Source organism: Chiloscyllium plagiosum, chromosome 20 (genome assembly GCF_004010195.1).
Source record: "Chiloscyllium plagiosum isolate BGI_BamShark_2017 chromosome 20, ASM401019v2, whole genome shotgun sequence".
Classification (NCBI taxonomy): Eukaryota; Metazoa; Chordata; class Chondrichthyes; order Orectolobiformes; family Hemiscylliidae; genus Chiloscyllium; species Chiloscyllium plagiosum.
Genome location: NC_057729.1, coordinates 8,263,907 through 8,287,476, shown reverse-complemented (window position 1 = coordinate 8,287,476; position 23,570 = coordinate 8,263,907). Strand labels below are relative to the sequence as shown.

Below are 23,570 nucleotides of genomic sequence, written 5' to 3'. Positions count from 1 at the left end.
GAGAACAGGGTGGACTAGATTGTATCTGCTCGAGGTTAGAAGATTTAGAGATGATTGGATCCTGAAAGGTTGTGACTAGGTGGATGTGGATAGGAGGTTTCCTCTTTTGGGGTAATCCAGAATGAGGTATCACTATTCGAACTAAAAAAAGAATTACCCATTTAAGGCAGAGACAAGGAGAAATCAGGAAGGTGGTGAAAGGATACTGGGGTACTAGGTATGATGACAATGTAATCAGTTCAGCCACAATCTTATCGAATAGCAAAGCGTGTTCAAAGGGCAGAGTTTCCTAATCCTGCTTCTACTTCATATCATGGAATCGTAGAATCCCTACAATGTGGAAGCAGGCCATTCAGCCCATTGGGTTCACACTGACTCTCCAAAAAAAAATCCCACCCAGACCCCGCCTGTCTTATCGCATAACATTGCATTTTCCATTAGCTAATCCACCTACCTTGCATCTCTCTAGACACTATGGGCAATTCAGGATGGTCAATCTACCTTAACCTGCACATCTTTGTACTGTGGGAGGAAACTGATCCAGAGAATCCAACGCAAACACAGGGAGAATGTGCAAATTTCACACAGTCACCTGAGGGTAGAATCAAACCCCGGTCACTGGCACTGTGAGGCAGCAATGCTAACTATTAAGTCACCATGCCACACTATGACTGCAGACATTTTGCTGATGACACACCCACAATAGTGTTATTGTGCTATAATAACTCTGACCAGCAAAGAACATTCTTTATTGTTGAACACCAAAATACAGCAATCCTCATGACATCCATATGCTAATCTCAGCCTGGGACACACAGTTCTGCTGATCCATTCCTGGGTCTGCTTTTATTTCTAATCAACCCATTCAGAGATGTTATCACACACCTCTGGAGTATTGGGATTTGAACTTGGGTCCTCTAATCCACAGGTAGGGACACTATACACTGCACCACAAGAGCCCAGGGATCTGCCGTTCAAAGATCTTATGAGACACCTCTGGTACAGGCGGGACTTGAATCCAGGCCTCCACGTTTAAAGGTAGAGACACTGTCACTGTGCCACAGGAATCAATTTCATAAAAGGCTCAGGTGATGAGTTCTAGATGGGCAGGCCATTCTCCTGTTACCAAAGGATCCCATACTCAACGAGCTCCATAAGGAGATTAATTAATGATTCCCTATGGGTCTTGAAGGACCTATCACAAGTGAAGAGTCCAAAGTCTGGACTTAATGACAACAAAAACACATTTCAAATGAAAGCATGTGTGATACAAAGGGAAATTTGGGGATTGTGGTTTGACACCATCCCATTGAATTTCTTCTTACTGATGACTAAATATTTGGGACAGGGTGGCAGTAAAGTGAATCCAGCAAATAGAACAGATAGTAGTAGCTATGTTGGTCCCGTTGTTACAGCTGTACTGATCTAGATTAGACTATTGGAGTTGTAGCATTAGGTTTTTGTGGTGCTAAAGAGCTAAGAATTTGCACATTTCTTAATCTTGTAGCAGTTTTATTGACATGGCTGGTGCAGTTAAATTTATAATCAACAGTGAACCAAAGATATTGATGGTGTCAAACATACTAGTGGTTGCTATTCAAAATCAGAGAAAGTATATTCTCGTTCATAAGCTGCTCGGTCTACAGATGAAATGTTGTTAGCGCCCATTACCTTTCCTGTACCCTGTGTGTTGGAGATGACTTCAGAAGAAAGCCAGCTAGAATAATTCAATCTGCATTTTTGTATTAAGACACTTGCAAACAATTTAGCTTCATCTCTTATGCTTACACCCCTACTCTTGACCAACACAAGCTTATAATTTGTGAAAATCAACATATGCAGATATGCATTCCATCCTGAATTAATATCCTCACATTGCTGAAGATTTAATTGCACAATCAAATGAATGTAACAAAAACAAAGATTAAATATACCACATCTAATATTCTGGGTATTTGCCAGAGAAAACAAATTTTAAAATAATCTGCAAGAATTTATTATTTTGTTTTTGCAAATTCTAGCTTAGAAGAAACACAACGAATTACATTGAAAATGGTAGCAGCAGCAAAGTGTTGGTCCTAAAAGATAAATGTTGACATATTTTGCCTTGAAAGTCACCACAATTTCAGTTTAAATAGTTTACGGTGAATAGATAGTGGATTATGGTTGTGCCCACTGGTACTTAAATCAGGTCCCAGATTAACTAATTTGTGGTTCTATTTAGTAATTACTATGTAATTTAAGATACTTGTTCCTGTCATTTAAACTTGGTTACTTTTCCATTTGTTTTCAAACTGAATGCATGTAACAATGAGTTTGGTTAGGGCGCAATTGTTAACAGCTAGAGCCTCTCAAGTCTCAGTCGTGTGAATGTTTACATCAGGGTGAAGCTGCCCAAAGCTGATTCCAAGATTTGGATTTTCCTTCTGTGGTCAAGAGAAAGATGTTGGGAAAAACTTTCAGGCCAGAATTCCACTCTACGTTGCCACATGTGATTTTTCAGTACAAGATCAATAAATGGCCAGAGGACACGCCTGACAAATGACCAATAACATACTGGCAGCCTCATTATCTGATGTGACAGCTGATGATGTGTGCAACCGGGAGAGGAAGTGTCTCCATCTGGTGGCAACCTCGAGGACTTTAAAGATATAAAACTCGACAGAAGTCACAGGGTTTCCTATGGCTGTAGCAACAGCCATCCTTGTATGGTGGCTGTGCAGGGACCTTTGAAGAAATCGCTGGAGCCCTGTCTTAGCTCCCAATCTAAAGCCAGGTGGAAACCTCTCTCACTTCATTTTTTAATTACTCCAGGAGACCTGTCTTAACTGGACCTTCTCAAAAATGGCTCAGTGTGGAACTTTTGGGACAAACTGGAACATCATTTGGGAATGAGGAAGTCTGGGAGCAAATGCTTTGGTTCTGTCTCTACCCAGCTCTGCTCTCCCTGATCTCAAGCCCCTTCCTTGCGCTATTCCCTATTTGTCATTTCTGCTGATGGGATAGATGATGTTCACTAATACTAACCAGATGACCCAATCTTCACCTGGATTTAGAACCATTTGGGAAGAAATTGTTCGATTCCTGAAAGCAGATGTACAAATAGCAGATGTGATTAACTCATGCCTTTTCACTGCATTGCTGGCAACACAATGTATTTGAGCTCTCTGTTGTCTCACATGATTGCTGCAGTCAGTATTGCCCCCAGCTGTTCTATAACTTTGACCTGGCAACAAGAAGGATTGGCAATATAATTCCAAGTCAGGATGGTGAGTGACTTGCATGGGACTTTCCAGGTAGTGGTGTGCCCATATATCCATTATCCTTGTTCTTCTTGATGCTCTTAGTTGTCGGATTGGAAGTAGTGGCCTAAGGTGTGCCAGTGAATTTCTGAAGAGCAGTCTTGGAGCTGAGATGACTGACTGCCAACAAATGCACCATATTCCTTTGTGTTAAGTATTACTGTAACCAGTGGAGAGTTTACTTTCTGATTTTTATTGACTCTCATTTTGCTAGGTTCCTTGTTGTCACATTTAATCATATTCAGCATTAATATAAAGGGTAGTTACTCCCACCTCACCTCTGGAATTAAGCTCTTTTGTGCATGTTCGAATGAAGGCTGTAATGAAGTCTGCAGTTGAGCAACCCTGGTGGAACTCAGACTGAGCGCCAGTGAGCAGGCTTTTCCTGAGCAAGTGCTGTTTGATAGCACTGTTGATGACATTTTCCATCACTTTACTGATGATCCAGAGTAGACTGATGAGGCAATAAATGTCAGGGTTGGATTTGACCTGCTTTTTGTGAACAGGATATACCTAGGCAATTTTCTCACATTTTCAGAAAGAAGCTGGCATTGTTGCTGTATTGGAATAGCCTGGCTATGGTTGTGCCAAGTTTGGTGCACAAATCTACTACTGCTGGAATGTTGTCAGAACCCATAGTCTTTGCAGTATCCAGTTTTCTGATATCATGTGGAGTGAATTGAACTGGTTAAAAACCGACATCTGTGATGCTGGGAATCACTGGATTCAGCACTTCTCACTGAAGATTGCTGCAAATGCTTCAGCCTTATCTTTTGCTCTGATGTGCTGAGCTTCCTATCACTAAAGATGGTCATATTTTTAGAACTAGATTAGAGTGGTGCTGGAAAAGCACAGCAGGTCAGGCAGCATCTGAGGAGCAGGAATTCCTGATGAAGGGCTTTTACCCAAAACGTTGATTTTCCTGCTCCTCAGATGCTGCCTGACCTACTGTACTTTTCCAGCACCACTCTAATCTAGACACTGATCTCCAGCATCTGCAGTCCTCACTTTTGCCTCTATTTTTAGAACTGCCTCCTGTAGAGAGTTATTTAATTGTCCAAGTGACCATTGATCCTATGGAATGATTCTGGGGAATTAATAATGGAAAAAAGGAGATGGTAGATGCATTGAATGGATAGTTTGTATTCCACTTCACTATAGAATTTACAAGTAACATCCCAGAAATAGTTAAATCACAAAATCAATGAGAGTGGAGATCTGAAGAAAAATACAATCACTGGGAGAGTAGTACCTGACTATACCTCAGGTCCTGGTGAACTTCATCCTAGGGTCTTCAAGGAAATGGCTAGTGAGGTAATTGTAGCATTGGTTTTAATTTTCTAAAACTCTGTGGCAACCACTTTTGAACATAAGATAGAACATTCATTCAACAAGGGAGACAGAAATTAGGAAACTGTATGCCAGTTAGCTCAACATCTTTCATAGGGAAAATGTTAGGAGCTATTATTAATAATGTCATAGCAGGGTACTCAAGAAAAAAAAATCAAGGTAGAGTCAACATAGTTTATGATTAACCAATTTCTTAGAGTTCTTTGAAAAATAAACATACATTGTGATGAGAGTGTCACTGACGAATGTACTCTATTTACATTTCCAGAAGATATTTGAGAAGAAATCACATCAAAGTTTATTGAAGGGAATAAATGCTCATCCTGTAGGGGATAACATACTGATATGGATGGAAGATTAACTAGCTCACAGAACACATGCGTAGCAAGTGGTATGCCACAGTGATCACTGCTAGGACCTCAGCTTTCTACAATTATTATAAATGATTTGGTTGAAGAGACTACAGATACAGTCGCTAAATTGCTGATTTCAGAAAAATGGGTAGGAAAGTAATGTGTGAATAGGACATAAGGAGGCTACAAATGGATATAGCCGAAAGTGAGTACTGCAGATGCTGGAAATTAGGAAAGCTGATGAAGGGCTTTTGCCCAAGATATCGATTTTCCTGCTCCTTGGATGCTGCCTGACCTGCTGTGCTTTTCCAGCACACACTCTCGACTCCAAAGGCACATAGGCAGGTTAAATGAAAGGGCAAAGATCAAATGGGATACAATGTGGGAAAATATGAAATTATTCATATTTTCAATTATTCAATCAAGCGATCAGAGATTGCAGAAGTCTGAGACAGAGGGATCTATGTACTCTGGCATATGATTCACCAAAGTTTAATATGCAGGTACAGCTAGCAATTAGAAAAGCAAATAGAATGTTATTCTTCAGTGCAAAAAGAACTGAATACAGAAGTAGAGAGTGTATGCCTCTGTTATTCAGGGCATTGGTAAGACCAAATATGGAGTACTGAGTACAGTATTGAATAAATGAATGATTTTTGAATGAATAAATGTATGATTATTGTCATGCATATTTTATAGTGAAAAATACAGTAAAACACAGTGAAAAGCTTTTACTGTCGCCATGAATCCAGTGCCATTTTTTAATAGTTTAAGAATAATTAAAAAAAGATATAACTTAAAAAGCATCCAGAACCCTTACGCCACTGCTTCACTGCTGCCAGTCCTAGACCCAGCTCACGCCAAAATTGCAGTTCCTCAGGCACCAGCTTTCGGCAGAAAGTTACAAATACACTGAAAGCAGTTCAGAGAAAGAATAGTAGACAAGTATTTGGAATGGGTGAGTTAACATATGAGGAAAGACTGCACAGGTTTGCATTGCTTCAGCTGGAGTTTTGGAGAACAAGACCAGACTTTATTAAAACACATAATATCTTTAGACCCACATTTCTCTCTTTCAAATTGAACATGTAATCCTATCATGTTGTAATCACGTTCATCTAGGGACCCCTTTACTATGATGTTATTGATTTAATCCTGTCTCATTGCACATTACTAGGTCAAGCATAACCTACTCCTTGGTTGGCTCTCGAATGTACTGTCCAGAGGAATTGTCCTGAAAATATCTATGAACTAATTTCCCAAGCTAACTTTACAAATAATATTCTGGGTCCAAGCTCTCCAATTGCCTGATACACTTTGAAGTCATTCCTTGAAGTTTGCACTCACATTTTACTTCAAAACACATTCCTGTTCCTTTGTACTACACTATAATAAATGAGAAAAAAGACTTTTCAGCTCAAGGCCTTAAAAATGGTCTTACTTTTTATAATTTCACGTCATTTCCCAGCTGGCAATGGTTTGATCTCGAAAACTATGTATTGGGTGACAAGCCAGTTAATGTGCTGCAGACGTATTCAATTTTTGATTAAAATAATTTAAAATTCCACAGAGCTGGTAGCATACATAATAGCTGCAAGACAACCTTCATCAATCATATCTGACTATGGCAAGGACTTGGCATTTTCATGAATTTCATAGCCTGACTATCCAGCTGGTTGAATATCTGCTCTCATTAACAAATGATACCACAGTAGGGGAAATCACAAGAAGCTGCAATGCGTTTCTGAAGTATTTTGTTTGGTGCTGCATGAGATTGTTTGATCATGAGGTTAACTTTGCTGCCATAACTAGGACTGAGTGTAGACAAGTCAGAGAAAAACAACAACTTTCACTTAATCAAATTCAAATGCCTAATGTTCTGCAGAAGGGTCACTGGATCCAAAATGTTAACTTTGATTTCTCTCCACAGATGCTGCCAGACCTGCTAAGCTTTTCCAATGATTTCTGTTTTGTTTTCAAATGCTTGGTTCAGGATTTAACACACTTTTGGCATCAGCTTTTCCTGGAATTTATACACAAGGTGTAGCAAAACAGAGTCGAAGAGTGTGGTGCTAGAAAAGCACAGCCAGTCAAGCAGCATCCGAGATGAAGGGGAATCAACGCTTCAAGTATAAGCTCTTCCTCATGGTGAGCTTATGCTCGAAATATCAATTCTCCTGCTCCTCGGATGCTGCCTGACTGGCTGTGATTTTCCAGCACCACACTCTTCGACTCTGATCTCCAGCATCTGCAGTCCTCCCTTTCTCCCTGTAGTAAAACAGAATCTGAACTCTGACTGATGATGAGCAGGGATGAAAGACTGAATTCCTGAATTCTGAATTAAATAATTTTGGGCTGGTTTGAAATACCCAAACATTTGCCCTTACTCTTATGTTCAGGTCTACCCTCAACTGTCTCAAAAGCAGTGAGGGATCAGTGGAGAAACTTGGATTTGTGTCAGGAACAACTGCAGCAAACAGCAGGGCAGGATGTGGTCCAGTATGTCTGATTCCTAGTCATCTAAAAGGGATTATCTGTTTGCTTTCCTTGCCATCTGGTGATACCATCTGCTATGAGAAGGCAAAAAATCCAAACCAAGCGTTGATAGATCATCCCTAATCACACAACTGGGTCAAATTCAAATTGGAGAATTAAAGAGCTTGTAAACACCTCTGTCAAGTTTTGCTTTCCGAGTTAGATCTTATTTTTGCAAATGATATCAGAAAGTCTGAATAGTTTCAAAAGCCCACCTATCATTAAGTTATTTGGGGATGCTTTTTCCTATCCAGAACATAAAATTAACCTGTTGAGTTGCAGCAGAATATTGTATGTTTGATCAGTTGCTGTCATTCTGTTTATCTCATTCATCAATACTAAACTAAAAAATGTATACTGATGAAGAAGAGGGTATTACGGGGTCAGTTCGTTCAGTTGGCTGGATGGCTGATTTGTAATGGACAGAAATGCCAATAATGTGGGTTTAATTCTTGCACTGGCTGAGGTTACAGTGAAGGAATTTCCTTCTCGACATTTCTCCTCATGTGAGGCATGGTGAATTCTCAGTTAAAAACTACCAACAGTCATGCTTCTAATGACAGAGCAGCTCAAAATGGTCTGGAAGGACTATGATTGTTGCACGTTTGATCAGAGGAAGTACCTCAGTTTGACACTTCCTCATCTATTTAAATATTCAGTCTTTGCTCATCAATGTCAAGTAAGTTGATATTGAAGAACGGTCTAACAAAAAGTGTGTTCTAATATAACAGTGGAGGAAATACTGAAAATTGATCTCCTTATTCTATTCCAATAACTATATTGAAACTAAACAACTTTGCCTTGAATTCCACTGTGCACAGTAGTAGTGGATGCATTAAACTCAATTTATATTCGACAAATTAGCACCCAAGAAAAGATTTAATGCCCACACATTAATTATCTGGATGGCAATACTCAAAAAAAACTTGTTTAATTTCAACATCAAAAGAACACCATCTACTGTACTAACATACTTTTTTAAAGTCCCAAACCAACTAACCTTATAACCTCTCAAGTAAGATGACAGACTGTTCCTTTTTATCATTGAATAGAGCTTTCTACAAGTATGTTTTAAGTTTGCCAACACTGATTTCACAAGAAATATTCAAAACCAGCAGAGAAGGCGACCATCTAACTGGGCTGTATTCCGAACCAGATGTGCTAACAGAAGTATCTGCAAGAACAAATTAAGACCACCCAATCCGTGGCTTGGAGAGGGTGGATTGTAGGAAATTGTTTCCGTTAGGCGAGGAGACTAGGACCCGTGGACACAGCCTTAGAATTAGAGGGGGTAAATTCAGAACAGAAATGCAGAGACATTTCTTCAGCCAGAGAGTGGTGGGCCTGTGGAATTCAGTGCAGTGGAGGTTGGGATGCTAAATGTCTTCAAGGCAGAAATTGATAAATTCTTGATGTCACAAGGAATTAAGGGCTACGGGGAGAATGCAGGTAAGTGGAGTTGAAATGCCCATCAGCCATGATTGAATGGCGGAGTGGACTCGATGGGCCGAATGGCCTTACTTCCGCTCCTATGTCTTATGGTCTTATGAGTTGGTATCGCTCTGGCACAGTGTAACTTCTGCACAGTATCAACTACTCCAGCAGCCCCACTACTCCATCTTTCAGCCATATAATCTCCAGCAGGACGCAAAAGCAGAGAGAAAATGCAATATGATGGACGTGAAGGACATTGCGGCTAGCCCAGTGCATCAATCAAAGTGCTTTACATGTCAAGCTTCACATTTCACCTGATATAAATATAGCATTCTAACAAGAAATCTATGTTTATGCATTTGGGTCAACACTCTTTTGAATCTATAGATTAGTGTTGGTGAATGAGTTAAACTGAATGAGAGCAATTTTACTATCAACCACCTTCTTATTTTGAAAATGAATGTATATTTTTATACTTGACATAATCAATGCAGTAGAGTCGGATTAGTTGCAGTGAAACTTGACTCTTTATCTAATATAATGTCCCCTGCCTGTAGGTAAAGCATGCCAAGTTAAATAGGACCTTGCTTTGATTATTTCTGCAGCAGCTGTGAAACTCTCTTTATTAAGTTATTTCCATACAAATTGAACCAACCACAACAATCACAGTCAGACTACATTGATTCACATGCAGTGATGTTCTTCTTATTGACCCGCACAGTGACCCACTCTAATCAATGTATTGTTATCCTCTCAAAAGTAAACAGGTAACACTGCAAGATAACCTTGTTAACACTTCCACATCTGCAATATGACCCTTTTTCACACCTGAAGCAGTCAGGTGTGCGACGCTAAGGAAGCTGATTTTATTTTCAGTTCAGAATTGGTTTTGTACATCAGAGATTTAAGTGAGACTGGGTTAACTGGAGGGATTGTAGAGGGCAGGGAAGCAGGAGAAAGGCAGGAGGTGGGCGATAACAAGCATCGAGAATGATGCTCCAGGCATTATGAACCTGAGACAGGCTTGATGAATGAGCATTGATGTCGCTCTGGAATAGTACAATTTCTGCACAGTATCAAAAACTCCAGGAACCCCAGCACTCCAACTTAGAGCCATATCATTTTGATCTGCTCTTTTTATTCAGTTTATCTGTAGAACTCTATGCAGCGAGTGGGACAAATTGGCGATGAGATCAGATTGAGCATCATTAGACTATGCACTTTGGATTGATTTGTGTTGAAGTACATCTCTGGAGTAGTTGTTTGGCACAGTGTTGAATCTCAGATGCAAACAATACTTTGTACCTAAGATGGTGCCATGTGGGTCGCTATTGTAAATCTTTCACTGTACGCCTGTACTTGAGTACACATGACAATAAAACTTAAGTCTGTTTCTAATTCTAATGCTTCCAAAACACTATTTTTCTAATCATTTGTAAAGTCATGGCCCTTAAATGGCAAAATAACCATATTGATTTTTATTGTGTATAGACCAACAATAATCCAATCTTTCAAAATCTCAGTCTGATCTACTAAACTTGAAAAAGCAGAAAAATAAGCATGTGAAGCAATATGGTGTTATTCAAGGAAAGAGAGATTTAAATAATCAGATACGCGCACACTGAAGATTAATTTGTTTGAATGTGCAAGGACTTGACTCACAAAATTGGTCTTTAAAGTTCAAGGCACTTTTCCTTTATTGGAGTCATTAAGCCTTATCTTGCACTGTGCACAGCTTTGGTGAAGCCTTTTCTGAATGCACTGAAAGCAAACACTTAGTGAAGACGAATGACTCTTATGGACACAGTTCAGGCATGTACTGTGGTAATGTTACTTATTAAGATGATGACTCAATGTAAGTTATGGCAACTGTACCATTTACAGTAGAGGTTTGCAATAACAGTTTATTTATCTAAATGGCTGGTTTACAGTGTCTGCAGTCTCTCAACAAGTCTATTCTTTATTTATTTCCACTTCATTGAATATAAGATTTTCTTGCAGTGTTTCTTCCCAAGTTTCTTGGTGAAATATTCACAGTCTAGTTAAAATTAATTAATTTCGTTTATATTTTGTGGGATTTTGCTCTTCAGAAAAATTCAAAATAGCGTACTTTAGGATACTTTGAGGACATGAATAATAAAGTTCTGCTATCTGGAGTTCTGTTTGGTGGACTATATTCTGTTGAGAAAAAAAGAGCACGCTGATTCCTTTGGAGGCAAATAACAGATAGTGGATATTATTAGCCTGACTCCCCAGATGGAAAACTGGCTGGCTTGGATTACATGTTCTGGTGAGTTCATACTAACAATATTTAAGGTTCTGAAAAGTCTTACAGACATTGTGTTATCAGAAATACGAATATAGCAGATCATCTACATGTCAACTAACACTGTTAAGCACCCCTGTCCCAAATCTCATGGCCAACAAAGTACATATGTTTCTTGGGTACCAATGTCACCTTGTATGACTGGTCACCCTTCTCAATGTTAGGAAGAAATGTTGTTGCAACACTTTGCTAAAGTGCTAAACTTAGATGGACAAAAATTATAGTAAGGTGGGATTAAATATCTTGAGTTTCAATTGGAAAGTTCCAAATACAAAACAACATCATTAAAACTGCTGTGCAAACTTCTCTTGGGATTCAAGCCTAGCATACAGTGTACTACTTGCTGCAGGAGAGACAGAATTTGCAGAACCTTGGATGTCAGAGCCATGACTTTCATTCTCGGTTCTGGTACATAGAGGCGGAAGGATTCCCAGTCCTTGCACTCCTTCACCCTGGTGGGGGAGCTGATTGGGGGTCGTTAGGGTTCGGGTGGCAATTGGATTGGAATTCTGATAGGACAATCCCAGGAACAGCTGTCGAGGCTATCAGTTTCTGAGGTAGATTAGGTGTAAAGCCTCTCTTAGGTCCCAACATTATGTCCAAAATTTAAAATGAAAGAATAAAATATAAAACATTCCTCCAGTACCTCACTTCTCACACATCTGTCTTTCTCCTGATTCTCACATTGTTTCCGTCCCTAATCCATGCAACCTAAAATCCCTCACCATCCTCATGGCTCCTCATACGCTCAATTCAATTTAATACTTGCACCCATGACTCTTGCCCCCTTCACCACTATGAAAACCTATTTAGCATCCATATGTCCCACACATATGGGAGAAAAAGAAAGTTCTACTATCTAGAGTTCTGTTTTGCAGACTACACTCTGTTGAGGAAAGAAAAAGCACATTGATTCTTAAAAACACCTTTTAATGAGTCTTGACTGGTTTGGCTTTACTTGCCAGGACTTTTTTTAACTGATCTGATGGCTCCAAGGGACTTAAGCACCTTTCGTTCACCATCATTTCTATAGTTAATAATTCCAAAACGCACCAAAAGGTACCTGAGAAGCCTACATTCCCAAAGATCACCTGACCCTTCATCCCCAAAGTGTCCTGGGACCACACCCTCATTTCTCCAAAGGGAGTGGGCCTGTCTTTCCAAAAGAAATGCACTATGCCCAGATCTCCTGTGACCTGGTCTGCTCTGTGGTGTCTCCAGGTGACATACAGTTGGGTTACAGTTGTGATTTAAATAGAGTAAGCTGGTCATTTGTACAGTCAACTGCCTCTGGGAGCAGAGTAGGCATGAAGCCTATTTCAATTTCATTTCTGCCTCTGCAGAATTGGAAAGTGCCATGCTTCAGGGTGGGACTTGTGATTTTGAGGCCATTTCTTGCAGGTTGGAGAAGCTGTCTATCCTGGTGGATAACTAGGCCCAAATATCATTTCATGAACCAAAACTCTTCTAGTTTTGCTCTGAGAAGACAGGGTGGCAACAAGTGGCACCCAATGCCCATCCAGAAAAAGGTCAGAATCCAGGAAAACCAAAATTTCTGCCCCCACCCCCAGCAAACCAGGTTTTGCTGTCCCAACTACACACTCAGATGACATGGTATGTATTAGCACTCGTAGCAATTTAACAGTTCCATTTGTGCTTCACTGTAATTCTGTCTGACCATGACAGAACTGGGTTACAATCAATGGTTTCTAGTTTGAAAGCAAATGCTATGATGGATCCAGAGGACATTGTACATGAGACGGGTTCACTGCAGCCCACAAGAAGACACAATACTATCTGGCCTCATTGGAACTTTAATTATCTCACTTCAGTTTAGAAATGATTATCACACTTTCTGAGTGGCTGCTGTCACAAGAAAAATGTTCAATTGTTTCTGTTTGGATAAAGTGTCGTTTGGTGAAAATCCTGGAACATATGCCCTTCAACAGGTTCAATTGAGGTTGGACAATAAATGTTTTCTGAACCAAGAATAACCACATTCCATGTTTCTAGACATTGACAAGTTCTTTTAAGTTCTACAAACTTTCTGTTTTTTTTGCTTTTGTAATTTACATCTCATCAGTTTACTCATGGGAAATGAAGCATATATTGAAACAATTTCAGTCAAGATCAATTTCTAAAAGCTTTCATCAATTACCTTTCTTTTAGTCATTTTTAAAAAATTTTATTCATTCACAGGACATGGGCATTGTCTGCAAGACCAGCATTTATTGTCCATCCCTAATTGTCCAGAGGGTGGTTAAGAGTCAAAAACACTGTATATCTGGAGCCATGTGTAGGCCAGACCAGGTAAGGATAGCACACAGTCACCTTCCCTAAAGGACATTGGTGAAGCAGATGGGTTTTTCCAACAATTGACAATGGTTTACGATCATATCAAACCCTTAATTCCAGATTTTTAATTGGATTTAAATTCCACATCAGCCATGTGAGAATTCAAACCCAGGTTCCCAAAACATTACCTAGGCCTCAGGATTAATAAGCTATCAATAAGAAATATCACTACGTCATTGCCTCCCCACCTTTTTGAAACTTTATACCAGGTGAAAACTATGCACTATTGTGATATGGTTCGCTCCTTCCAGAAACAACCCCAGGAATATTTTGGAAGTAGAAAACTGTTCTAACGCCAAAACTGATCATTACAGTCAACAAAGCCAAGTTATTTTGTAATATTCCACCAGCTGACATCAAATTATTTTAGCTATAGGACACACACTGTGGATCATGGGAAAAAATATAGAGGCTCAAAAGTAGCTCACCTTCTGTAGACACTTGCTAGGATTGACAAATTTTGATTGATAAACATGTAGTGTACTAATTGAAATATTACAAACTACACTTTCTTCTCTATCTCTCTCTTTGGTATCTTGGCTGCTCTACACCTGACATAATAAAAGTCAGCACATTTCAATTTGAGGTCACGAAAGATGCTACATTAAGGGAAGGTACTTTATTTTCTCTTCACAATCTAATCTTTTTTCTATTTCTTCCATCCTATCTCCCTTTAGCACATGATCTATTGTATAGGTAATTGTATATAATAACATTTTGAACTGAATTCCTATATAAGATGTTGGTTGTATGAAGCAAACTGCTGCTCTAAGCAAGAAAGATTTAATTTTTTTAGAATTATTTATTTCCAGTTTCCAGAAGTTACAGTATTTAGTTGATTTGTTGTTTAATTAATACCACTCCTCATCTAGAAATGCCCAATTTGAAGAATTTCTGGCTTTCAGTTTGTTTCTTCTATCTTGTTCACTTTCACTTCTCTCTCTGATCTTGTGCGTATGGTATGTAACGAACTCTATCTGATTGAAAACTCATAGACCTGAAACACCATCAGCTCTGCTTCTCCCTTCACAGATACCGCTTGATCTGCTTAGTATTTTCTGTTTCCTTTGTACTGTGAATTCCATTAATTGTTGCTTTGTTGTAGTAATTTGTATTTTCCAATATGTTGGTCCTGACATTTCTAAGGACCAAACGTCCACAAACAAAGAGGGGATTCATGTTTTGGGAGGTTGAAAACTTGAGCCTAGGATATTTTTGACACTTCTTTATCATTCATTCATGGGATGTGGATGTCATTGGCTGGACCAACATTAATAGCCCATCCCTAGTTTGTCCTTGAGAAAGAGATGGCGAGCTGCCTTCCTGAATCTTTGTAGTCCACTTAGCGTAGGTTAGGAAGGAAATTCCAGAATTTTGTCCCAGTGCTAGTGAAGGAAAAGAATAGCCCCAGTTATTATTATGTCACACCACTGATAAGATAATCAGTGAAGGTACTAAACTCCTCGAGAGTAAAACCATCCTACTGAAGAAATTGATAGAATGGGATCAGTTACCTGTTCAACACACTGTCTCATTGTACTGCTCATTGTCATCCACAGAAAGCAGAATTGGGCAGTCTGCAAAATGACCACCCAACCTGATTCTGTCAGTATCCTGCTAAGATTAAAATTACTTTCTAAGTAATTGCGTGTTCTTTTGATCTTTTTATATCACCATCACAAACAGAATAGAACAATTAAAAAGAGATATTTCTGGCTCCATCTTTGGCCCAGTAAGTATTCACACTAATCCATTCAGGCTCAAGGCTCTCAGATTTAATCCTGTCTTCTGCTAAACTGTCAGCTCTCAGCTGAGGTGCAACTGACCTCAAAGCCTTTTGATGAAGGAGGGTTTATGGAGAAATCAGCAGAGGTTTTTGTTCTGAATTGCAATACAGTGATCACTGTGGATATTGGATAATAACACACTATAGGCTGTGATTATTCTGAGTCGAGAGTGTGGTGCTGGAAAAGCACAGCAGGTCAGGCAGCATCCGAGGAGCAGTAGAATCGCCGTTTCAGGTAAAAGCCCTTCATCAGGAATGTAATGATTCTGAGGTTGACCCTGAGGCTTATTCTTACTTTCTGGGATTTCACATGTGAAGAATGAGCTATGTGGATGACACTGAAACCTAAGGGACTGCATGTCCAGCCAAGGTCACCAGCGATAGGCATGAAAGACAATATTGATTGAAGAAGAAGGAATTTTAAACCCCAACTGACATGCAAACTCACAAACAAACTGAGTAATTAACCTCTTTGGCATGTTTTCTATCACCACTTACTCCTGACAAGTCCACTGGCGACTCCAGGGATCCCTTGAAGTTCAGTGACGTTATTGTTCTCAAAGTATTCATCACACGTGGCGTTGATAAAACTTGATGTACAGAAGAGCCGCCAAAGCTGGGTGGTCACTGTTTCATTGGCCACAGTCATTACCTTAGCACACACATCAAAACTGTGCCGTGACAATGTCCTGTTCCCTAGAATACAGACACTGAAAACAGAGATAACATCCTGTTAATTATAAACCTCATAACATGAAGCAACTTCAATTACACACTGGCAGAACCACTTACTGTGGTATTCCTCCTCAGAAATCTATTATAATGTGTTAGCAGATCTCCTTGGTGTTGCTCATTTTAAAAGGTGATGATATAATATATTATTATGCAACTCATTCTGAAGCTAAGGCTGGCTATACTTCAGCTGGGTGAAAGTGAGGACTGCTGATGCTGGGTATTAGAGTTGAGAATATGGTGCTGGGAATGCACAGCAGGTCAGGCCACAACCGAGGAGCAGTAGAGTCGATGTTTCGGCCTCATTCCTGGTGAAGGCTTTTTGCCCGAAAGATCGACTCTCCTGCTATTCAGATGCTGCCTGACCTGCTGTGCTGTTCCAGCACCACACTCTATACTTTGGTTGATCTATTCTTTCACTCACAATATTTAATCCTGAGTAAAAGTAAGATGGTAGCAAATATGTGGCTTTTTCCTCAGTGAGGACACTCTGCAGAGAGGCAAACACTTGCACAGTTGCAGCTCTGGGTCAGAAGCTAAAGTGACATCTTCTTAAATTTTGCACTTTTCACAGGTTTCACTCTGGACGTGTGATGTATAGAAAAGGTTTTGGTGAGGTAAGCACTGGACAAATAGGGAGTTAGCTACTCTGATTAGCAGCAATTGTAATACTAGGTTACTACCATGTAATAATGTCTGTATGGTCTCTTCATTGCCCTACACACTATGTTGTTCCAATGTACTTCAATTTTACTTTTTCTACTCACTTTAAGAAATTCAATTTTTGGTCATATTCCAGAGCTTGTAGTTTTTTAAAAAGTATTCTGAGCCTTTTGTCGATCTAATCTTGTCCCTGACCGAATCCTGCCCTGACTTCATCTTGCTCCTTATCTATCTCATCCCTGATCTAATCCTGATCTGTAACCTGAGGCTATCTTCATCTAACCATCTTTGGAAATCCCAATAACATAGCAGAGAAAGCCTGTGTAAATTTACCTTAATCAAAATAACTACTTGAGATTTGGAAAAACATTGTTAATATTTTAACATCAGTTTGATATCGGTTAAACTCCCCACTCTCATCTTTTGATTTAATCCATAGCTCCAACCAACAGTATATTGAGTCATTGGTAACTTCCAATGCTAGAAAATCATATGAACAGAGTTATCATTTGAGAAGCAAGTAAAAGCATTGCAGTGAGTAAGCTGCTTCAATCTGTCTTAGTATCCGTAATATCACTTTAAATAATTGCACATTCATTTTTGATGAACCAGCAGTACATTACTCCACTTATTCCTCTTCTGTGAACATTACATTAACTTACCTCCCAGGCTCTCGTAGCAGATCCCTACCTCTGAGCTTGGAAGCCTGGCTTAAAGTTTCACCTCCTCCAGATATGTGACATAACATATTTGAACATGTTGATTAAAAATAACTATAAAATTACCTCAAGCATAGAATTAGGTAATTTGTCTCCCCCAGTATTTACACAGTACATGAACTGCTTTCAACCTTACTTCTCCTAATTCTATCACTTGTATTTTCACCCTCATATGTTTATCGAGTTTTGGCTTAAATGATAATTGTCTCAATTAATCCAAAACATAGAACAGTTCTGTATTACAATCAATTTCTAGATGATGTTGTTCAGGCAAAATTCCTTATTGGATTTTTTTTGCAACTACTTTATATCCATGAATTCTTGGCCCTGCTATTCTCAACTTTGCTGTATTTCATAGAAATAAGTAGACTGATGAATGATCATTATTGTGTGAGTGAACACTAACAAAAAGTCCCAAGGTTGGATAATAATCCTGCAGGAAGTATGGGTTGAAGTTTTGATCCCTTGTCAGTTTTAGGGATGGAGCTGGAAAGTTATGAAGCCAGTGGGCACTATGGATTCCCTATCCTGTTCCAGACATTGTTTTTTTTAGTTGAAGCAGATTCATAGCTAGGGAAGACCCCTTGCCTTTACAAGGTAGTGACAGTGGTGTTGGTGAGGTGAAAGGGTGCAGGGGTTTGGGGTGACATAGAGTTTGGTATTGAGGGTAACTGCAGAATACGTTTAATGCTATAATCCACGTTTCTGGTATAAACACTTGCAATTCAAATCTGCTGATGGAAGCTTTCTTTGAAATCCTATTGTAAACGAGTGCTTTGTAGCCATTCTTACAATAAGACTTACTGTTAAATAGACAGAAGCATTTCTGAGGAGGCTTGTAAGGATTTAAATTGGTGTGTGGTTATAAACTGGAAGGGCAATTTTTATACCAAGGAAATGAAGCAAAACAAGTGATGTGTGAATCACATCAACGTCAAGCCTAAATTAGAAAGCAGATTCAGTAATCATTTTCAGCCCTTATTCTCTCATCCAGTTCACAGTCTTGACTCGTATTGATTAACAGCACTTTTGGCAATTAAATATTTGTGGTTGTGATGCCAATCAAGCTGGCTGCTTTGTCCTGAAAATGGGTTAAGCGTCTTGAGTTTTGTTCAATCTACATTTATCTAGACAAGTGGGGAGTATTCCATCAAACACTGATGCAATCATCAGTGAATATTTCTATTTCTGATCTTATGATGAAGGAAAGGTCATTGATGAATGAGCTGAAAATGTTTGGATATTGCAAACTACTCTGAGGAACGCCTGCAGAGAGATTCTGGAGATGAGATGACTGACCTGCGAGCATCAGAACCATTTCTGTGCCAGGAATGATTGCAGTCAGAAGAGAGCTTGCCTATAGAATCCCATTGATTCTTTTTTTTTACTGTGGTTCCCTGTTGCCACACTTGGTCAAATATGGGTTTGATGTCAAAGTCAGTCTCTCTCACCTCACCTTTGGAATTCAGTTCTTTTGTCAATGTTTGAACCTCAGCTGTAAAGAAATCAGGAGCTGAATGGTTCTGGTGGAACCCATATTGGACATCACTGAACACGCTATTGCTGAGCGGATACCTGTACTGCTCGATAGTACTGTTGGTGACACCTTCCATCAATTTACTGATGACTGAAAATAGAACGATGGGTACGTAATTGGCCAGGTTGGAATTGTCCTGGTTTTTGTGCACAGGGTATGTGTGGGCAATTTTCCTAATTGATGGGTATATTCCAATGTTGTAGCTACACTTGAATAGCCTAGCGCAGAGTCTGGAGCATACATCTTCAGTACCATCAATGGAATGGTGTCATGGCCCATGGCCTTTGCATTATCCAGTTCTGTCAGCCATATCTTAATATCTAATACAGTGAATCAAATTGGTGGAAGACTGGCATCTAAGATGCTTGGGTCGCCGTAAGAGGCTTGGAGGTTAGACCTCAGCTGAAAAGTACAAAAGAGGTTTACATCAATGTTCCAAACGATGACAAACTTCAGTTGTGAAAATAGATTGAAGAAGATGGTTGAAGAAGAAGGAGTGTTGCTGAACAAAGAGACCTAGGAGTGCAGCTGCATAGTTTCTTGAAAGTGGAGTTGCAGATAGACATGGTGGTGAAGAAAGTGTGTCTTCATTGGTCAGTGCATTGAGTATAAGAGTTGGGACATTATGTTACAGCTGTACAGGACATTGATTAGGCTAGGAGAAAGTGAGGACTTCTTTTTTTGGTCTCAATTCTGGTCTCCCTGCTATAGGAAAGATGTTGTTAAACTTGAAAGGGTTCATAAAAGATTTAGAAGAATGTTGCCTGAGTTGGAGGGTTTGAGCGTTTGGGAGAGACTGAATAGGTTGGGGCTTTTTTCCCTGGAGTATTGGAGACTGAGGGCATTACCTTATGGAGGTTTATAAAATCCCAAGGGATATGGAAAGGCTGAATAGCCAATGTCATTTCCCCAGGGTAGAGGAGTCCAAAACTATAGGTTTTAAGGTGAGAACGGAAAGTTTTAAAAGGGAACTGAGAGGCAGCCTTTTCAAGCAGAGAGTGGTGCATGTATGGAACAAGCTGCCAGAGGAGGAGGTGGAGGCTGGTACAATTACATTAGACAGGCATCTGGATGGTACATGAATAGGACAGGCTTAGAGAGATATGAGCCAGATGCTGGTAAATGAGACAAGATCAGTTTAGGATATCTGATCGGCATGGAGGAGTTGGACCAAAGGGTCTGTTTCCATGCTGTGTTACTATGAATATAAGTGGAGACTGTTTTCCTTGCACTGGAAAAGACTAAAGGAGAATTGATCGAAGGTTTAAGTGATGAGGAGTCCAGACAGAATAGACCGAGAAATAATTCCCACTTGTTCCCACAGATGATGAATGAGAGGACATAGATTGAAAGTGATTTGCAAAAGTAGTAAATGTGATGTGAGAAAAAAACGTTTTCATGCACTCAGTGGTTCAAGTCTGGAATGATCTATTGGAATTTGATGGAGTCGGATTCAATTGAAGCATCCAATAGAATATTAGATGATTATGTAAAGATAAAGGATGTGTAATGTCATGAGGAAAATGTGGGAGGATGACAGTAAGTCATGGCATCATCCATAGAGCCAGAACACATACGAATGGATGGCCGTCTCCTGTACAGTGACAACTCTGTGACTCTGTGAAGACTGACCAGGACAAGATAAAAGCAGGTTACTCATGAATAAACTGGTATTGCCAGAAACTTTCATTGCACCAAATTTGAAAGTGCTTCATTAGCTGCACTTTAGAACCTTTTGAAGTTTCAGAAGGTGTCTTCCAAGTCCAAATTATTTTTCTCACTATGAATAATGAATAGTTTGCCAAACTCATGTATTACTATTAGGGGAGGTAATGACACAATGATATTGGCTCTGAACTTGTAATCCCTAACACTCTCAGAACATTGGGTCAAAACTTGAATTCAAATTAATAAGATCTGGAGCAAAAATAAACTGATCCAATAGTAATTATTAAAAGAATAAAAAAAAATCTAGTTCACTAATCTGCCATCCTCATCTGGTCTGGTCTACATGTGACTCCACATAGTAATGGAGTTGACTCTTAGTTGGCTTTAGAAATCACTCAGTTCAGGGAAATTAGGGAAATCTTAGTCTTGTCAGCTGTGCCCCCATTCCATGACAGAAAGAAAGAAAAAGTCATTTCTTAACTTCAGGCATCAGTAGATGCACAGTATAACAGAGGGATCTGGAAGTTGCTGTTGGTAATTTTACATTTCTCCAGGAAGTGCACCATTGAGACACACTCAAGCTGCAATCAACAGGAGTCAATTGAATTGTTGGAAGATTCCCCTCTTCAACTGTGAGTTAAAACAAACTTTTTAGAACTAACAACCTTTTGAATGAGATATAATGGGTTTTCAATAGTGGACCAACTTCATATTTAGTGCTGAGCAGCAGATTTCACAACAAATACCAAGGAAGAAGAACATTTGGTCATGACCAGAACTCATCAGTTTAGGCTGTACCCATTGACACATTAACATGCTTTTGTTGAATTCAATTGCCAAATCCATCTTCCTGAAGTGTTCTTGGATGGTCTCACTTGTACTGAGTGAGTCTGGGATTTTTCTCAATTTTTACTGGCCAGAAGCTGAATTGTAGTCCTTCACTGATACAAGATTTTTCAGAAGTTGAGAAAGTGGCTAAATAATGTAGTACCCAGCAATTGTTAAGGCTATGATCTTTCATTTTGCTGTAACTTTTCAATATTTTCCATTTCCTCTCTAGATTATGACACTTAGAAATTTTTCTTGAACCTGTCTTTCGACTGAGATTACCTAGCTGTGAACAGGGTAGATAATATAGCTGACTGAATGAGGTTGAATTAAAGTCCAACCAATTTCAATTGATATGGAACCCAACCGGTATCATGATTGCTGGGCTATTGCTATTAAATGTTGTATTGCCACCGTGTGGTATTATACTTACGGGAAGTTTGGTGGATCAATTGCAGATTTGATTACTCCAGCATATATGGAAAGAATGGACAAGATGACACAGGCCAGGAACACCAGAGCAAACTTGTTGACGTATTTGACTCCTACAAAGACTACAAGAGCCATGAAGGTGAGGACACATGTTCCATACACGCGCATGTTATTCAACATGGCTGCTGCCTCCTGACTGGCTTCCTCTGCGTGGAAAATTGCCATGCTGGGCAAAATGTAGGTCTGCAAAAAGTACAGGAATTACAGAACTTTTGTAAACAAATGTAGCCACCCTTGTTTCTAAGTGTTTTACCCACTTAGACTCTTCCCAACATGGTGAACAATCCTGATAATTATATAACCATCATGCTATTGTCTTTTCAGTCAACACTATTAGTCAAATATAACATTCACTCCAACATTTAGGTTAGAATTAAATGTATGGTGGATAAATAGAAGATAATATGCTGCTGTTATCATGATTTAATAGCTGAATATTGTAAAATTTACATTTTATGCAACTGAAGGAATTTTTAAACATTTTGCAGAAAGGAAAACAAAGGAACATTCAACTCCTCGAGTCTCTTTCTCCATTCAATGGTATTATGGCTGATCTACAGCTCAGCTTCATGTACTCACCTCAGCTCCATACCTGTTTGACATTAATATGAACTTAATGAAATTGTAGCAACTTTAATCCCTACAGTTCCAATTATCCCAGCATCCACATGCCTCCTTGGAGAAAAGAAAAATCAGATTTCTGCTGTCCTCTGTGAAAAGAGTATACATTTTCCTGTTCCACCATACTGCTGATCCTGCTTGTAACTTAATACTGAGCCACGATCAATCCTGGAATCTTTCTTTTGTGAATGACTTAACATGACATTGGACAGTAGACTTACCAACTGAACTACTTTGTAAGGCAGGTGAAAGATTTTTAATGCTTTAAATCAGTCAGCTTCAACATCCTTCAGGAATCAAAGCATTGTTGGTCCGTTTGGGGATAATGCTTTTTTAGGTACTTTATGCTTTTTTATATTTACACCATGCGACATGGACATCGCTGATTGCCAGCATTTATTGCCTGTCCCTAGTTGTCCTTGAGAAGCTGCCTTCTTGAACCACTTCAGTCCATGTACTGTGCGTAGACCCACCATGCCCTTAGGGAGGGCACAAGAGAACTTTGACCCACCCTTTGACAGTGAAGGAACGGTAACATATTTCCAAGTCAGGGTGGTGAGTGGTTTTGACATGAACTTGTGGGTGTTTTGGCAGTGGAGTGACTAAATGCTTGAGGATGCAGAGGCAATCAACTGGGCTTCTTGGCCTGGATTATGTCAAGCTTCTTGAATATTGTTGGAACTGCATCGGTCCAGGCAAGTAAGGAATATTTCATCTTACGCCTTGTACTTAGTGAACAGGGGGTTCAAGAGGCAAGTTATTCATTGTAGTATTCCTAGACTTTGATATGGTCTTGCAGCTACTCTATTTATATGGTGAGTTGAGTTTCTGGTCAATGGTGACCCCCAGGATGGTGATAGTGATCTGAT

The 23,570-nt window shown here is 39.4% G+C and overlaps 1 protein-coding gene across 1 annotated transcript in view; it reads right to left on the bottom strand.

Annotated features, from left to right (window-relative positions):
- Positions 1 to 23,570, bottom strand: part of LOC122559948 (solute carrier family 12 member 5-like) — a 125,182-nt gene that overhangs the window by 95,281 nt on the left and 6,331 nt on the right. The window contains exons 4-5 of the mRNA XM_043710057.1: positions 22,022 to 22,263; positions 15,940 to 16,151 (exon numbers count right to left, since the gene is read on the bottom strand). Coding sequence (XP_043565992.1) covers positions 15,940 to 16,151; positions 22,022 to 22,263 — 454 coding nt within the window. The remainder of the gene's footprint in view (positions 1 to 15,939; positions 16,152 to 22,021; positions 22,264 to 23,570) is intronic.